The 18,477-nt window shown below is 44.7% G+C and overlaps 2 protein-coding genes across 7 annotated transcripts; one reads left to right on the plus strand and one right to left on the minus strand.

Moving 5' to 3' along the window:
* Nucleotides 1–466: 466 nt before the first annotated feature.
* On the plus strand, nt 467–4,412 carry rnf41l (ring finger protein 41, like). Its single transcript, XM_034610599.1, has 7 exons — nt 467–584; nt 696–943; nt 1,064–1,270; nt 1,388–1,527; nt 2,723–2,885; nt 2,965–3,085; nt 3,326–4,412. Exons 3-7 carry the CDS (start codon nt 1,065–1,067, stop codon nt 3,728–3,730), a joined length of 1,035 nt encoding a protein of 344 aa, XP_034466490.1. The 5' UTR covers nt 467–584; nt 696–943; nt 1,064; the 3' UTR covers nt 3,731–4,412.
* A 134-nt stretch (nt 4,413–4,546) lies between these two features.
* Nucleotides 4,547–18,290, minus strand: virma (vir like m6A methyltransferase associated). 6 transcript variants are annotated; one of them, XM_034610561.1, is made up of 28 exons: nt 18,175–18,290; nt 17,630–17,742; nt 15,878–15,964; nt 14,796–14,844; nt 14,545–14,707; nt 14,307–14,426; nt 13,520–13,756; nt 12,238–12,962; nt 11,776–11,913; nt 11,470–11,696; nt 10,829–11,356; nt 10,579–10,733; nt 10,415–10,497; nt 9,704–9,797; nt 9,187–9,575; nt 8,925–9,080; nt 8,604–8,839; nt 8,270–8,519; nt 7,961–8,178; nt 7,711–7,843; nt 7,429–7,572; nt 7,195–7,349; nt 6,840–6,936; nt 6,009–6,184; nt 5,566–5,912; nt 5,043–5,189; nt 4,877–4,951; nt 4,547–4,795 (listed from the first exon to the last, which is right to left on the minus strand). In XM_034610561.1, exons 1-28 carry the CDS (start codon nt 18,235–18,237, stop codon nt 4,725–4,727), a joined length of 5,376 nt encoding a protein of 1,791 aa, XP_034466452.1. In that variant the 5' UTR covers nt 18,238–18,290; the 3' UTR covers nt 4,547–4,724. The 6 variants fall into 6 exon arrangements, with proteins under 6 accessions (XP_034466452.1, XP_034466451.1, XP_034466448.1 ...); XM_034610560.1 differs by having other exon boundaries at nt 4,547–4,951; nt 13,550–13,756; XM_034610557.1 differs by having other exon boundaries at nt 4,547–4,951; nt 6,009–6,181.
* Between the last annotated feature and the right edge of the window lie 187 nt (nt 18,291–18,477).

An 18,477-nucleotide genomic window follows, 5' to 3' on the forward strand; every position in this document is an offset into this window, starting at 1 on the left:
AAACTGAAGATTAAGATTTAGAAACCCATCATGAGCATAAAAAGATAGTATGCATTGTTATACAATACATTATTCTGCACAATCATTAATGCTTCAAATTCAGTTATCAGTAGTAATAATAGATCTATAATAAAAAACACAATAATAAAATATTGATGGGACTTGCATAATGAGTGCTTTTACTTTTGAGTGCATTTTGCAGATCTTGCACGTATAATGCATTTATTTTGGTGAATGCATGATGCATACCAGATCTTTGATGCAGGTATTCGAGTCATTTTACATTGTAAAGCTTCTGCTCTACTGACACCGACCTCACTCACTATAAATGGACTGGGATGAGTCCAAGAGTTTGCACTTTGATGTTTGTGGTCTGATAGTGTGTTGTCATCTGATGTCGTGCAGTCTGTAATCCAATCAGGGAGGGGGAGAGAGTGTTATCCATGTTAATCCCACATGCAGAGAGAGAGAGAGAGAGAGAGGCAGAAAGAGAAATCCAGGGTAGCTTGGGTCATTAACAAAGACACAAACAGTTGAAGGGCAGCAGTAATCTCTGAAGGCGACGCCGCTGCTCAGCGTTATTGGTAAGGCAAAAAATACAAACAAAGCCCACTGCTGCAGAATTTGTCTTTGTGAGTTGAGTGCTTCCTCTCATGTAATTCTGCCTGTCTCTCTGATCTGATCTCGCCTGACAGCTGCCCGCCCGGGTCCCAAACCCTGGTTGTCAGGGGATACCTCTCCATGGAGACACAGTCCCATAGGCAGGGGAGGGCTTTGGGAGAGAGGAGACCCTCACCTTGATGGAGCAATAAGCCAAAGAGAGAGGATGAGGAGGTTGTAGCAGCAGAGAGGTCACCTGTGGAGGAGCCAGTGGAGTGGATAGCAACAGGAGGAAAGAAGGCGGAGGCGGAGGAGGTGGAGGAAGTGAGAGTTAACTTCTCAGGTAGGAACCTTCACATCAGATCTGAACGTTTAAAAAACTGAAGAAACAAATACAGTGTCTCGATTGAACTTTGTTCCCTGCTCTGGTCATGTTTTGTGTGATCTACCCGTGTGCTTGCAGGATGGGGTATGATCTTGAGAGGTTTGTGGGCTATGTGAATGAGGGTCTGCTGTGCTGTGTGTGCCGAGACGTGTTGGAGCGCCCCCTCCAGGCGCCCTGCGAACATGCCTACTGCAGCGCGTGCATCAGCAGCTGGCTGGTCCATCACCACTCCTGTCCTGAGGACAGACAGCCGCTGGATGTGGGGACTCTCAAACCCCTGTACAGGTGTGTCTCATAGTTCTTCATATGCAATTCCTCACAGTTACTTTTCCTTCTATTCACTGGCATCATGAATGCTCCCTTCTCATCTCTCTCTGATTGTCTCTGTGTGTCTGATGACAGGTACATGCGTAATGACCTGAGCCGTCTGCAGATCCGTTGTGTGAACGCGGCCCAGGGGTGTGACGTGGTCTGCTCCCTGGAGGGCCTGCACACACACGAGGATGAGTGTGAGTTTGCCTTCATATCCTGCTCCAACACAGGTACGACGCCTCACGCTGACTGCAAGGCCGCTCATCTCCTGGGTCCTGTTACACCTTTTATTTGATCCTAGTCGTAAGATTCAATTGCACAAAAGTAATGTGACACCTGAGTGTGGGGGGTGAGCAACAGGTGAGTCTCGTTGTCATGGCTACTCCACAAACTAGTGCACCGGTGGGACTGGTTCAGGACTCAAAGCTGCACAGCACAGACCTCTCTCTCTCACAAACACACACAGACACAGACACACAGTGCAGCGAGGGTCAACTTCCCATCATTCTTTAATGAGCGTTTTACAAGTTTGGTGTGTATTCGTAGTATAAACAAGAATGTGCTCACATTGTGACTGTGACCTGTCATTGGCAGGTGGAGAATACATATGTTACCGGTGTGGTAGGTATCGTGACAGAGTGTGTGCATGCTGTGTGCATGCTGTGTGACTTTTTGCTGTGAAATACAACAGACACTAACAGCAACATATTATTTAACATCAGATTCAGCCTGAAATTCAATGTCACTGTCTAAGATGTGATCATCATTACATTTGCATCAATAAGGATGCATTAAAATAATTCGAGCATAAATATTAAATAATTACATGAGGCTCTCTGTACAATAAGTTCTCTTTTTTCCTCACTACCAACCTTAAAAGCTGGATTTCAGTAAAAAAAATTAAGGAGCATCCACAGTGAACTTAAAAGCTATTTTCAAATAGACTTAAATGTCCCCATAGTAACAAGCAATTTCAGATCCTTCTGTAGATTACTCCAGAAAGAGAGGGCACCGTATATTAAAGGCTTTTTGGCCAACTCAGCATTGGTAGAATATTGTGAGAGTGCAGGCCATGCAGCACTTTTGGTTTTTACACAAGTATGTACACAGGTGCATGTGTAAAATGTTGTAAAATAAAAATAAAAAACTACCTTCATATGCACATTTTAGTAATTTTTCCTCGAAAGAATTACAGAAGAGTGAATTATTATGATTCTACAAAATCCGCAGCATGTTCCATTCACGTGGAGTTTGAAGTTGCATCTTCACATTGGACCTGTGCATCACATCAGATCAGCCTTTGAGATTTGGTTGTTTTATTCAAGTCGAGAGACATTTCGACTTGATCGATATTGTGGTGCTGCTCTCTCTAAACCCAGTTTCCTTTTTGTATAATGTTGTCTCACGGGGCCTCTCTCCTCTCAGGTTGTCCCGTGCAGATAGAGAGGCGAGGTTTGGAGGCCCACTTGTCAGAATGTAACTTCTGCAGCAGAGAGTGTCCCAACGGCTGTGGTCACACACTTCTCTCCACCGATCAGTCACAACACAACTGTGTGGCAGAGCTGCGCACAGAGGTGGAGCTGCTCAGGTGCGTCTTGGTACTCGTCGCACAGAGCTGGAGTAGCTCTGCACATCATAACTCTGGCCTTGTTGAATGTTTGCTGAAGGGCGGAGATGCTGTGTAAGTTGGAGGAGGTGCGACGAGAGATGGAGTCTCGCTTGGACTCACAGAGGAGACACATGGTGCAGAAAGAGTCCCAGCTGAAGAACGAGGTGGAGGAGCTCAAGGTAACTCCTCAGTTTTTAAAATGAGAAAAGACAAAGTACATTTGCTGAATCAAATGTTTGATGTAATGGCACATTATTGAATATTTATACATTGACACAATTATACAGCATTTCAGAGAGATATTTACTTTCCTCACAATGAGCTTTTACAGTCAAAACATGAGAACTATATTCATGCTTCAAAGTGAAAGTTCTTCATAGCTGCATGTTGGTGCATACTGAGTAATCCTCTCCCTCCAGGATCAGTTGTCCCGTGTGATGTGTGACATGCGAGCCCTGTTGGGAGCAGAGCGTCTGAGGCGACAGGAGCAGGCCGAGGCAGAGCTGGAGAAGAGAGAGCTGCTGGAGCTCCTGAGAGACCTGCAGCCCATCAAGACTCAGCATCCGGTCGACCAGACAGCCAGAGAGCAGCATCAGGGGGCGCAGCCGACACCCGGGTGGGAGCTACACTCTGACGCGACTAGACATCTGCAGAGGAAGGCGTCCTTGCATTCCTCCAGTCTGTCTCTGTATTCGGCTCAGGCGATGAATGGGTCAGGTCCACCACCATCCCCGCAGCTGGGTGAGGGGGGGCGCAAGGGTGGTACCCGGAGTCTGACTCTGGACTGCATCAAGAGGAAGAACCGGGAGGTGACTGTGATCTGAGGAGACTGGACTGAGCCAGATCTGATAAGAGGAATTATTTTTGGGAAATATTTTGGCAACAATTTGGATGCAATTACATGCACTGTACTAAAGAGCACAGGAAGTTATGTAGCCATCTGGTATGATGACTTTTAGATGTTTGTTTTTTTAAATCAAATGCGGGTGTAGATTAGAATTGAAAGACATTGTTATGCTGTGAACTGAACCACATTGCATTTTAAGGGCAGGTCTTTTTATGTGTAATTTTACATCTGTCAAATCTGTGGATTTCCAATTTATATGAAAAAAACATTTATTTTGTAGAGTTGTGTTCAGCTCACCCTCATCATATTTGCAAACAGACCATTTTGTAACATCCCTTGTTTTTGTATTCATCAAGTTTGAGCTAAAATTTTTTTCCATCAAGTTAGTTTTCTTGATCTCAGAACCAAATTATTCTTATTTTCTTCATCATTGATCCATCTGATATTTTGTCCATTAAAATACTGGCTTCATAAAAAAAAAGTGTAAACTAAAATGTATTAAAAAAAGATGAATAAAAATAAGAAAATTGTTTCTAGGGTTTCACACTACAGAGAAAAGGTTCTACAAAGCAACTCTTGGAGGGCCGCTAGCGTAGCGTTCATATTCTACTGCACAGTTTGTTGTGAAAACCTGCTGAGTTTTGATAATACACCAACACACAAATATTGTCCTGGATGTTCTGACGTCAGTCAAGAAAAAGGACATTTTAGGTTGAAATAATGTTGTAGATCACGTAATCCTCTGCAATAGTTTCACAATTTAATAAGCATAGGGGTAATAAGAATGGAAAACTCATTTACGATCACCTTTATTCTCTCAACACAACTCATAACAAAACATAAAACATCAACACAGTCTGTACGTCATTGTGACAACATCATCCCACCATGTTTCCATGGAGACAGTATACAACATATCCTGATTGGTCCATTTGTTGCCACGAAAGGCTGCAGTCATTGCCCAGGTGAATTTACCTGGTGAAGGAGCGAACGTGCCTGCCCCTCCCACCTCCGCTCCCTCCGCCGCCGCCGCCGCCGCCACTAAACTTGCTCCCCTGAGATCCTCTCCCCCCTCCGCCTCCCCCGCCTCCTCCTCCGGCACTGCCGCCACCTCCACCTCCACCTCCACTAAGCCACGACAGGCCGGTGCCTCCTCTGCCTCGCGGAGCTCGGTCCCGAGGAGCCAGGCGATACGCACCTGGAAGAAACAGAGACAACATTTTCAGCTCAGTGTTTAGAAATTCCTACAACAACATCATGATACGTGTGCGCATATCTGCATGTCATACTTGCTGGGGGCTGTCTGGAAGGCAGCGGTCCACGTGTGAAGTTGCCCTGGCCTCCCCGAGGTTCGCTGTAGGTTCCTCTGTGAGTGATGCCTGGAACTTGGCCGCTCCATGATGACCCTCTGCCTCCTTCTCTTCTAGTGTAGTTACCTGCCGAAACAAACAAACGATTTGTCACCCTCTACTGGTCAAGAAGGACTACTATTTTATACTTTATATGTTAAGTTCAACATAAAACCTGCGGCCCCCTTGCTACCTTAATCCAGAGCTTTCAACCACATCTGACCAACTTCATCAGTAAATGAGGTCTGCTCAGTTTTCATGAAGGTCAACATGTGACCCACGTATGCAACTAATAGATGGTTGAATCATGATGGAGTGGTGAGAACATTTATGAAAGATGGTTGAAAGCCCTGGAAAAAGCCAGGAAGTGGATCTTGACAATACATTTTTGAGTCAAACTCCATTGTCAAGACTGATAGTGAGTGTCTGTGACTCAATGTGTGCCTCTTCTGTGTGTACCTACCAGTTAGCAGGACCCCTTTAGGTTGTGGTGGAGTGAAAAAGCGAGTCTGGCTGTGGAAGGTGGCTCTGCCTCTGTTGCCAGTGAACAGTCCTCTGGTGGGGGGTTTGGGTGAACTCTTGGGCAGTCGTTTTTGGGCCAAAAGCCCAAGCGGCGTAATGTCCTTAAACTCTGCCGCCACAAAGTCATCCACGTGCATACTGGGAGGACGGGAAGTGTTCTGTTTGCGCTGGCGGAAGATATCGTGGGGTCGGCAGAGATTTTGTCCAAACCCTCCTCGACCTCCGCGGCCACGTGGAGCAGCCATGATGTGGGCTCGTTTGGCAGGCTCGGTGTAATCGGATTTACCGCTGCAGGGACACACATGTAATGACACTTAGTATGTTCATTGAAGATTCTGTGAAAAAGTTTATGGATATTAAAGTGACATGAGCCAAACACTGAACCTGAACCTTGATGTGATGAACGTCTCATGCTTGTGTTTGCCGAGTCTGAAGCCTTTTGTGGCCTTGGCGTGACCAGGAGAAGACGGCTCAGACAGGAAGGAGCGCTCCAGCTCTGCCTTCAGGTCCAGTTCTGGACAACACGCCTGAGCCAGACCCACCAGATCCACCTTCACCTTCCACATAGAGAGAAGAGAGGGGTGACCGGTAAACACTGTGCCCCCACACTGTAGGTGATCATCTGTCACCATTTAAATTTTCCAAAATCTAAACAGCTGAATCATTAAGTGATTTCACAACACAAACTTAAAAGAAACTTAAGAACGGAAGCTATCGTGTGAGAGAAAGAAACTTTTTGTTTGAACCAAACAAGGTCACTTTCTTTCGGGTTGTCACTGTAGAAGTGTGGCAATAATATATTAATTATCTATATGAATTTCTAAGAAGAGAAGACATTTTTCAGTTTGCTTGTTTTTGCCAGTGTTGATCTTATTGTGTTTATAATATATTTGTAGTATTTGACTCAGCTTTATTTAGTTTCAAATTTTACTGCCAAAATTCATGTTCTTGTTGTAATGTTGTACTCCTGTTTAACCATGTTGTTTGTAGCTTTTAAACTATACGTCGTTATTATGCTCTTACTTTGAAAAACATTGCACTAGAAAAGAAAAGATAATGTGCAAAGTGCAAAAACAGTGTTTCTACAGGAAGTAATAACATGTGATTAATAACACACAAAATGAATCAGATAATACTTTTTTCTGTAATTGTGAAGCCTTTACAAGGTCTCATGAGATCTTTGCACATGCACTGTATGTATACAAGCACACTAACCATGTCAAGGTCTGCTTCTATGTCATCAGTTTGGAAGGGAGAGAACCACAGAGCCTTCAGCTGCTCATCCAGAGCTTCTGACAGGATAAACACAGTCCTGCAGATAAAAACACACAGGTTATGATTAGTCGGGTTAGCTCTAGTTTCAAAGAAAGCTTTTGTACTAAAAGTCATTTTAACACCTTTTTGTTATGAATATTTGATTAGACTATTCTGTCATTTTACATTTTAATTTACAGGGATTGTGCATGCTGCACTGTGGTGGATGACTTTAAGGACAAAGACCTCAAAAACTCAACACACACAAAAAAAAAAATCTTTGTCAATGTAATTTTGTGTCAACCAGAGACAGAACCTGTGGTTAAATTGGGCCCCGAGTGTCTCAGGAGCCGGCAGAGTGGGCTCAGTGTCAGCAGCTGGAGGTGTGTCGGTGGCCGTCTCCAGCGTCTGCCTCAGAACAATCACATTTTCCAACATGGCCTCCAGTGATTCATCTTCTTTAGAAAGTTTCTACAGAAAAACACACAGTTAGTTTAATGTCAAGGCCTCACCAACCCTAATTAAAAAACCATAAATGTATCATTTGTACCGTAATCTGTTTCTCCAAAGACGGGAGCGGATGTGACTCAGACTCCTCCCACTGCAGCAGAGCTTTCATCTCAGAGCCGGACAGAAACCGTGGAGCATGGGAGAAGGAAGTCTCTTCACCAGACCCCTGAGCCTCGTCAACACACTGAATTAGAACAGACAGATCCAACAATAAAATTATTATTAACTATCACAGAACGTAGGAAAATCTATGAGAGAATAAAGCTCTTGTGTTTTTCCTGATGTAACAACTACTTATTTAGACATAGAGCCAAGTACTTACCATTGCATCTGTGTTGAGAATCTGTCTGAGGAAGTCCAGCAGAGCTGAGAGCAGATCTGCTGAGTCCTTGTTAAATGCACACACCAGCCTCTTTAAGAGCGAGCACAGAGCCGCACCATGTTTCTTCAGAGCACTGAAAGAAAGATGAAGTGTCACCAACGGCTTGTTTGACTTAGAGAAGAATCTAAAAGTAATCATAACAGGAAACAGTGGTTATTCCAAGAAACATGAAGGAAACATTGTCATTTACACTTTGAAGTGGTAAAGTCCATAGTCGTGCTCTGTGAAGAATGTCAAAGTCCTGAGAGAGGTGAGGAGGAGAGGGACGCTGCTCTCTGCATTCCCCAAAACCTCTAACAAGGCATTGCACACTGATGACATCATCTCTCGCCCCGGAAGTGCATTGGCTAGCTGCTCGACCTCAGACACACAGCTTTCACCAGGTGGAGATATCACCAAAGAAATGTCCTGATGAAGACAGAGATTTTTATTATCTGTTTTATTCCTCTCCCTATATGGACGTTGCGTTGTTTGCCTTCATGTGCACTTCATTACTTACTTGGTCACACAGTGACTGTAATATTGTCCCCACTAGTTCGCTGCACTGCTGCTGTTGTAAGCAGGGGCCGGTGGGAGGAACCAACAGTGGCAGAAGCAATGGGAACAGATCGGCCAGTTGTTCATCTCCAGACACCGCCCCAGAGAGGAGGTGTAATGCTGCGCTCTTACAAGCTCTCTGTGACACCAGGGCATCCATCAAAGAAAGCAGACGGAGGGCCTGGACCCAGCACACACCTTTCCCCTCCACCCTGCAGTTAGCACACATTATTCAGTTAAAACACAATTAACAGCATAATCACAATTAACTTAGTGTGTGAATGTGCTTCACTCACGGCTGCAGCTCCTCCAGCAGCAGCTCCACCAGGGTCTTCATGATGAGCGTCGCAGTGGGTGAAGACAGGTCTGCCAGTTGAACGAACACTCTCCTCAGCATGGCTAAGAGAGGAGGGCATGTAGTTCCACACACACACCTCAGCGCCTCAGAAAACACTTTCCACTGCGCCCGTATGTGCATGCTCCACAGCTTCCTTGTGTTTAAAGCTACAGCCACATCTTGGACTGATATCACCTACGGAGACAGCAGTATGTCAACACAATCATTCTTATGTACCAAACAGATAAGCAGGTAGAGGGGTAGGAGTGAGAAGAGGTACCTGAGTGCTCTGCATCGGGAGTGGCAGAGGCAGGAGCTCAGACAGCAGCGTCAGACCAGAGAACAGACCTTCAGGGGCTTTCAGCAGTGAGCCCAGCACCTCCTTCAGCATCAGTGACCAAGTGTTACTGGCCAGAGTCTCTTCTGTATGAGTCACCTGCAGCAAACACACACATTGTCTCAGAAAAATGATGCCCAGTGACACTTTCTGAGTTGTATTGATTGGTTAAACAAAAAGCCTTCGTCCTCCCTCAGTCACACACCTTCTCATTGACACCCTGTGTGAAGGTGAGCAGCACATCCACAATTAAAGCCTGCACTCTGGTCTCCTCCCCGTCCAGACGTCCAGACGCAGGGATGGAGCAAACAATCATGTGGAGCGTCACCAACACACTGGCAACACGAGTGTCCCTGAACTGAAAGGCTCCCCGGCGGAGGAGCTCTGTCAACATGGTGCGCAACAACCTGAGCGTGCTGATGCATATACTGAGGATCATGCAGCGTTGCGGCGTGGGGCCCATGTGTCCGTGCACACGCCATGGCTGCAGCAACACGCTGCACAGCTTCTGCAGGATACGCACACACGTATCCAGACCCTCGCCTGAGAACAGCTGAACCCCTGCGAGACTCCACTTGAGATCCCTCTGCTGACCTGCAGAAAGGAGGCGACATGGTGAGAAATGTGTACGATAGAGAAGACCAGAAGTGTAGTTACAGAGCAGCTTATTTTGAGATTCAATGAACACCTTGAAAAATAAAACCATGCTTTGTGTCCTTTACCTTCGACGGCAGGAGGGGGGCTGGCAATGTGACCGAGAACCCTGAGCGCAGTGACAAGACCAGTTCCGTCAGCAGTCAACACATTTTCCACATTCTGAATGGAAGAGAAAATACATCTTTAAAAATCACAGCAATCATTATTTGTATATAGCCTGGACTCAAACATGCTACGGAACAGGTACATGTTGGAGTTGTTCAGACTTGTCAGTGAAGTGCTGCATTCCAAGGTAATATAACTGATGATTTTGCAGTTCAGAAGCAGGATGAGTTGAGAACACACAGTTTAGTGTGTAACTTCTTGCTTTGTTAACAGTTTTGTTGTTTATAAAGTTTGCATTCTTATGTACGTTACGGGAATATGAGCCACCCTGCCAGCTGAACTGTTTTTTTACGTGGTGACAAAAATGCTCCATTTTCCTCTGATGATAATATTGAATGAGCTCTATAAATATCAGCTGAATAAAAATGATTTTACTTAGAGAGGCCAGTCCCTGGTGGTTCGGGTTATGTGAGAGGCTTTGATTCCTTCAAAGAAAGAACTCAATGTTGTAGACAAATCACTGGCAGCCACCCAAACACTGACAACTGAGATTTATCACTCAGGAAGTATTAGGATTGTCTCCAGGGAATATAAGAGACTGAAAGACGAAGTGAAAACATAGTGAAATGTTGCTTTACTTCAGCAGGATGTTTACTGAGTGAGATCTGTACCTGTTTAATGTATTCTAGAAGGGTGGGAATGCTGCCGATCTCAAAGCGAAGTTTTTCGAGAGGCTCCAACCATTTACTGAGCTCTGAAGAATAAAAGAAAGACACATTCACAACAAAACCTTCTTATATGACATGATAACTAGGTCTACATTAGCGATAGTTACCTTGTAACTTGGCATTGGTGTCATCAGCCTTGGCTAAGGAGAGCAGTGGAGAAGCAAACTGTTCCATCATCCTCAGTTCATTAGAGCTCTGCACCACAAGTAACACCAGCATACAGGCATAATTATATGTCACTGCTTTGCGAGCCTTCGCTTCACTAAAAGAGAAGAAGACAAAAACAGTGGAAACATAATCAGACACCAGTGCAAAGTGATGAAGAGGAACAAAAGGCGAAGAAGACAACAGCTGTACCCCTGTCCATCTTTGCTGTGGTGCTGGAGCAGGGTCACCAGACAGGAGAGGTTGTTGTCCAGGCTACAAATGTGGGCCACAGCACTGCGACCGGTCTGAGTGAAGGTCATCAGGTAGAGCGCATGCAGCAACCCCAGTACCTCTGCATTGTCACCTTCCTCCAGCCCAGCTCCCCCCTCTCCTCCTGTGGCCACATGGCTCATGAGCTCTGACACACCCTGCAGAGCATGCAGCGCCTGCATTAACCACACGCCGAAGCCCTCTTCCCCGAACCCGGGCCCGGTGAGAGCTCCCTCTCCACCGGTCAAAGTGCTCTCCTCGCTCTCGGCGTCAGACATCGATGCCAGAAGACGCAGCAGCAGGTTGGTGGGGCTGGGCTGGGCGAGGAGGAAGAGCAGACCTGGCTGGGTGAGCGACAGGAAGCGCAGGACCTCTCTGACTGCTTGAGTGACACCTACGTGCCCAGCCGCAGCAGCTGCCGACAACACAACTGTCGTGCTCTCCAAGAAATGGCACGCATGCATATACCTGAGAAAAAAGAAAGAGCAATATTATAAATCTAATCAACGAGTCACAACATTCAACTGCGTGTCTGAGTTTCTGCATTGTGTAGGTTGTAGGGTCAGCAGGTAAATATGTACCTATACAGTGCTGGATATGGATCGTCTCTCTCCTGTGGTCCCGTTATTCTTGCAGAAGTTGGGAAAGCTTTTCCAGGCGGCTGCACCATGCAGTAAGGGGCCGTCTCTAGCAGGTGATGCAACTCTTCCAGAACCCCTGCCAACCTATCGAGCTCTGCTTCGCACACAGGGGGGTAGGCTAGCGATGGCTCCTCCTCCATGGGGCTGTCGGCCTCCTCCATGTCCTCCTGTGGATGATAGCTGCGATCAATACAGAAATATATGTACTCTGGTGTTTCAAACATACCTGTGTGTGCATCTATGTACCTGGTGTGTTTCACTCCATGCTGCTGCTGTATTCTGAAGGTCGACCAGTACCTCGTACATGTGACTCTTCTGTAATATGGCATTGCCAGCAGTTATGACCCTCACGGTTTCTTCACGTAGGAACAGCTGGACTAAATGCTGAGAAGGACATAAAGCAGTGATCAATCTTTATACTGTTTCTTCTACTAGTCAGTGTTTCTACACAGGTTTGTTTTCTGCAATTGTCAAGGGTGGGCTGTGAGGTGGACTAGCTTCTAGGTAAATAACAGAATCAATTAAATATGTGCTGCATTCAAAAAGAAATTGAAGATCAAGAATTTTCATTGGATTTTGGTTCTCTAGCTCTAAGGAAAATCCAACTGGAGTCCAATGTTAAATAATGAAGTGGAAAACCTGAATATATTGTGTACTGTAAACAGAGAAACGATTTGGAAGATTCTGTACTTGTTCATCATTGCTTACCTGATATCCACTCTTCTCCGACTCTCCTGCGTGTAGGAAAGCTTCCACACCAGCAGGAGCGCTAGTCAGAGCGTCCAGAGCTCTAAAGATACACAGCTTCAGAGTGGAAGATAAGTGGTCTGCGTGGAGCAGCTCCAGTAAAACACCCAGGGCCCCTTCACGCAGCAGCGCTGTGAGGCCCTGTGGGCACTCAGTCAGGTGTGATGCTAGCTTGGCACCAGCTTTCAACTGTCTGAGGTTCAGAGCAATTGGTTGTGTGAGAGCAACCTCCATGCTCAGAGCTTGGAGAGCCCACTTGGCTAAGACTCCAACTGGATCCTTCACCTCGCTGTCTCCCTTTTTAATTAAATAGGCCAACGCTTTGCTCAGTAGTCCAGTTGCCTCTTCCAGAGCCGTGACCCAGCGAGCATCTCTGTCGTCACCAATGCTAACCAGTAGCTCTTTTAGTTGGGCAACAGCGTCAGCTTCTTCTCCAGGTTCTTTTGCATCACCAGCATCCCTGGGCTCCTCCACAATGGCCTTCTCAAACTGGGTATCAAAACGAGTCTTGTAAGGTGGGGTGAAGTAGAGCAGGGGCCTGAGTTCTCGCTCATATGGGTCATACTGGACCGGTGGGACAGAAGCCAGGTCCTCAGGAGTGTAGTCCATGTCAAAGGTGGGCAACTTGAAGCTACTATTATCCAAGTCGTCTTCATCACTTGAAATCTGCTCATAACCATCATCTCCTGGTAGGATGGGAGAGATAGAAGAGCAGGACAATTTCACAAAGTTAATTTACAGCAAAGACATTCCCATAAGGCTTTAATTACTATTTGAGTCATAAAAATGTGCATGAGAATGAATGAGAATGAGGAGGCCAGTGACTTCTACATATTTTCTTGCTTGTTCATAGATATATCCCCACGCCATATCTACTCAGACACGGCAGCATCACTCCAAACATGCAGGGTTAGTTTGACATGCAGGATGAGACGACAGCACAAGCTCAGCCATGGCCGTGAGGATGTGTGAGGTACCACTGCAAACCACAGCTTATGAATCTCGATCATAAGCCTTCAGAGTAGGCCGGCAGAGGGCTACTTGAGAGTTTGAAGCATCCAGCAGTTGTAGATGATGGCAGCATGACAGAGCACACACTCTTGGACTGTCAATCAGCCACAAATGGACCCTTCTCCCGTGGCCCCTTGGGAAGTCTGGTGAGTTTGCGGTGCCAAGGGGTCCAGGGGCCAAGAGTCCATTTGGGATTGTAGCCTATCCTACTCTCACATAAGCACTCCCCTACCTTCCTCCATTTCCTCTTCCTCGTCCTCACCCTCATCTTCCTCCTCCTCTTCTTCCTCCTCCTCCAGAGCGCTTCCCTCTGTACGGGCATCCTCTTCCTCCTCCGGCTCCTCCTCTTCATCACCCTCCTCTGGCTCAGCATCTGAATACGTCTCATCAGCAGGCAGGGATCTCTCAGGTGACACGGCCTCTAGGTAGTCGTCGCGACCCTCGCGTGGCTCATCTTTGACCACGCCCACTGTAGATGTCCCAGCAAAGATGCACAGTTTAACCAACATACCCACAGGAGACCCATGGTGGACCTGCAAACTGCATTTATTCGCCAAAAATAATAGTCTATTTGTGCTCAACAGTTCTGGAATCGTCATGGTGTTTTAACCCTTTTAAAACATAATGCTTATAATTTACATTGAAATCAAAGATTTTCCAACCATTTTGTTATTTTCCCACCTGGCAGGCAGCCACTGGTTTTCAATAAACAATTTACACTAGGAAAATCAGCATGCAGAGACTTGCTGGGAACAAGTACCCCATCACAGAGAACATTTTTGTGCTACTGACAAATGCAAGGGCACATCTGCAAAGTTTACACATAGAAAACCCACATTAACATACCGTAATAATGTTGCTAACACAGATTTAGTTCAACATTACGCTGGCTGTCATGGATAACTACATATAGCAAGACCCAATAAATATTATCTGTCCTATTGTTGTGAATTAACTGAAACAATGGGAATCCTTGCTTATAGACAATAGATAAAATAACGAACAATTGAAGCTCTCACCCGTCACTTGGACCTGCTCCTCATCATCATCATCTGGCGGTGGCGGTCCAGGTGGAGTACGAGGCCCTCTGGGTGCTGGTCTGGGTGGGCTGCCATTGTATTGTTCGTCTTTTTCCCACTCTTAAAAACACAAAGAACAGATTTATGATGTGACGAACAAATCTGGGAAAAGAAGTGATAAACTACTCATTGGATATTAAGGTGAGAGTCTTGGGTAGTTTCAGCTTGATTTGCCCACCTTGTTTAACGATCCTCTTGGGCCCGGTTGGCTGTTGAGGGGGTGGGGGTGGTGGAGGAGGGGGCGAGGCTTGGTCATGTCCGTGAGAGCGCTCCGCTGTACCGTACACTGCCACAGTCAGACTGGTGTACCAGCCCCGCAGCACCAGGCCGTCTGTGTTCACCTGGACGGACAAACCCATTGAGATATTCATAAATCTAAAGGGAGCCAAAAACCCACTGAAGCTAATTTTAACATGGACGATCATTTACCTTTCCACTGGGTCTGAACACAATGGACTTGTTCTCATCATACTCCAAACTGTGGGGGGGGCAAAGTGAGAAAGAGAAGATTAAAACATTGGTGCAAATATTTAAAAAAAATACTTTTCTTGAACTTGAACAGATTCAAACTGTAGGCTTTAGTTATCAACAGTTACATTCTAGATTATCCTCTTTCTAAACAGCACTTAACTTCTGTGTAATTATGACAAAAGCATTGTCATTGTGCCACAAATCTTCCCCTTCTCTCATTTCCTGTCAGCTCTCTATTTACGTGGCGATTAGGACCCACAAAATGGTTTTATTTCAACTAAGCAGATGTATATTGCTTGTATTTTGTTTCACAAGACAACCTTGCCTCCTCAGACCTCTGTGAATTATTGAAATTAATTGATCTGAGAAGGAAGATTCTGTCCTCGGTTGAACTTAATTGGGAGAGAATCACACACCATAAAAATAACATGTAATGCAGCTATTAACAACAACAACATGCCATTAAAAATGTATCTTGCTTAAAAACCAAACACACTAGTGTTATCACCAGATCACCACACCAGCTGACCAAACTGATTCTTGGGCTAAGAAATATTTGTCAAATATTTCAGTCATATCTATTTATGTTGTGGATGATATTTAAATATTAATGAGACAGGTTAAAAAATATCTCCTTCCCACGAGGTCCCATTAAGAATGTTCTCTTACGCAATGGACACTTCTAAATAAAGATTTATACTCTGGTGTCACGAAGCACACCTCTTTTATTATGAGGTGAGAATAAAAATGCTTGGCTGTATTTCAGTGGGACCTCTAAGTCTTTGTGTCACTTGTAGTTACTGTGGGTGGGGTTGAGTTTCTGGAGAGACCAGTTAGCCAGCATAGGAACAAAGAGAACTGATTATGGGTGGGTGCAGCCCGGCCTCTGAGAACCAGGTTCAGATGCTACCGTGACTGGCTTTACAGGTGAGACAGACTCAAGCACTTTTAGGACCGGACAAGGATATGCAGAAATGGAAAAGGAGGAGAGGCTTGGAGGGAAACAGAAACATAACGTGAAGAGTGAAAATCCTTCCGACCTGCCCAGTCTGTTGAAGGCGGGGCTGTTGGGTTTGGCCACATTATTGAAGAACAGCTCCAACTGGAAGGCGTGAGGAGACGTCTCCCTGGAAACATAGAAGCACATGTACAGTGATGAGATTTTATTCACAAGACTTCGACAGTAATGAGTTGTACATGAACATAGGGGTGGGCAATAAAATAACAATCATTACGTGGACCCTTTATGGGTACACCTGCAAAATCTATTATAATTCAATGCAACACATCTGCTATGAATTCTAAACATTTTAAAGAGCATAATGTCCCAATTTATTTGACATTTTCAGAAATGTGTTAAGTAATTTATATGGATTTATTGTTGAGGTTGGTTGTGCTATACTGGATGACATGTATCATGACCTGACTTGACATGTTGCTATTGTTTATGTCCTCTCTGGTTTACCAAGTGTGAACCATGGGGATATCAAGTGTAGTGTGTGACATACATTTTTTTTTTTCGTCAAAGAGATTTCCCATACTGTTTATGCTTTAACATAGCTAAGATTATAATAAATCAAAGGACAACAAATATGTTCCAAACTACAAGGACATCAATATATATATATATATCTGGTGTAATGATGTATGTCCATGTTGATCAGTTTGTGCACTGTTAAGCACTGAGACCATTCATCCAGTTAAATTACTTCACACATTTACCCAACAGGCTCAGTGAGAATCAGGACCTGCTCAACAATAGAGATCAGGTGTCAAACTCACTCATGTGTTTTTTTAATGCAGTGGACCTTTCCATTTCCTACAGGCGCACATATATCTCAGGTATCTGTAGAAAACAAACATCTCTGAAGGCGATCATAAGCAATGAGGTTCAGGGTTTCAAGCCAATAGAGATGCTCCAATCACGCCTTTCTCAACCAAAGCAGTTCTGATACTTGGTCTTAGGGTATCTGTCGATACCAAGGATGGCTCATGTTCCAACACTCTTATTTTCTCAAACGTAAATAATAATAGAGACTAAGACAGGAAAATATTTTTATTTTGAATTGGAAACACTGGTACTGCTCCAGTGTATCAGACTGGTACATCTGTGCAAAAAAGATTTACGACATTATTTCACCACACAATACGTCAGAGAGACTCAACGAAAACATCAACCGTACAGCCAGTGTCATTAACTAACAATAGCTTTCCTCTAAAACACAAACAAGGAGTCCTACAACATAAGGAACTGCCCCCGTAGAGTCAACATTTGGCAAATTCTTCCAGATGCCTGAATCAATCTTCCTGAAAACTGCTATTTTAAAAGCAAAAGACGGTAACATCAAATATTGATTTGATTTAGGTGTATGTGCTTAAAATAGACAAACAATGACACCACTGTTGTGGCATTATTTTTTAAAGCTTAATTTAGTAGTGCCTAAGAAGTGTTGTACAGCACTGAATATTCAGTTGCCTTTTTGTTGAGTCTACCACTAAACAGTATTAAGTGTACTGTTCTTAAGATAAATAATATATTTAGAAACTATATTTACAGTGTAGTCTGTGAAATCTGATAAATTGAGGGTCTTGTTAGTATACAATGCTTGGATTAATTATTAGGAAAAAAAAAGTTGAACCATCACCCCCAAAACAAAACCTGACCACTGCAGACAGCCATGATGGTGTGATCCACTGCAGGGCTGTTAGATTAGACTGTATTATTTTCACATAGATGAACCCAATGAGATGTCAGCTGAATGTGTGTGTGTGTGTGTGCGTGTAGCTCTTACCCAAAAGCTCTGCTGTCAGGTACGTTACTGTGAGCTTTGATTCCTGGAGGAATGACCCGCACCTCTGTGACCAGCACCCCGCAAGGAAACCGCACCACATCCACGTTGGTTAGCTGAGTGGAAACGATCGTAAATGAACACAAACATACAGATAATCCAGAGCAGATGAGTAACCTGTGCGGCTCCATCTGAGATAAACATGGCCAGGCTGGGACTTAACGGTTAGCATTAGCCACCTGGCTAGCAACACAACAAACTACGACAGGAGGCAACAGAAAGCAGCTGCAGTTACATGACTGTGTTAGTAAAACCACATTGCAAGCGTGTATTTCGATGCATTTAAATGTGCATGTATGAAGTGTGAGGTTCAATAAAAGCTGTGAACTGCAGCGTTAACGTGCGCTTCTGTTAGCCAGGCTAACATCGTTAGCTTGGAAGTTAGGCATCACTGTCCCAAACTCCAGAATAAACCAGATGTATATTTTGAATGCGGGCAGCTCTGTAGGGAATCGAACAGCGGTGTGTGGATGCCTCAGGACAGTTACCTCTGCATTCTGGTGTTTAAACGTATCTAGAAACAGAAGCTCCGTGGCGATATCCCCCGCCATTGCTTCTTCTGCTGTCGCTCGGGCCAGGGGGTAAACTTCCGGGTGGAAGAACACTTCCGGAGCAAATTCAGCTCCAGGAAGGGAAACAAACAAAGAAATACAGGCAACATAAACAAACAAAAACACGCATGATATAATTATATTTTTTTTCTTTAAAAAAAAACAACATATACCTTTTATCTCTATAAGTGTAAAATATATGTAATTGCATAATCATCATCATCATTATTATTATTATTA

Source organism: Hippoglossus hippoglossus, chromosome 16 (assembly GCF_009819705.1).
Source record: "Hippoglossus hippoglossus isolate fHipHip1 chromosome 16, fHipHip1.pri, whole genome shotgun sequence".
NCBI classification, from domain to species: Eukaryota; Metazoa; Chordata; class Actinopteri; order Pleuronectiformes; family Pleuronectidae; genus Hippoglossus; species Hippoglossus hippoglossus.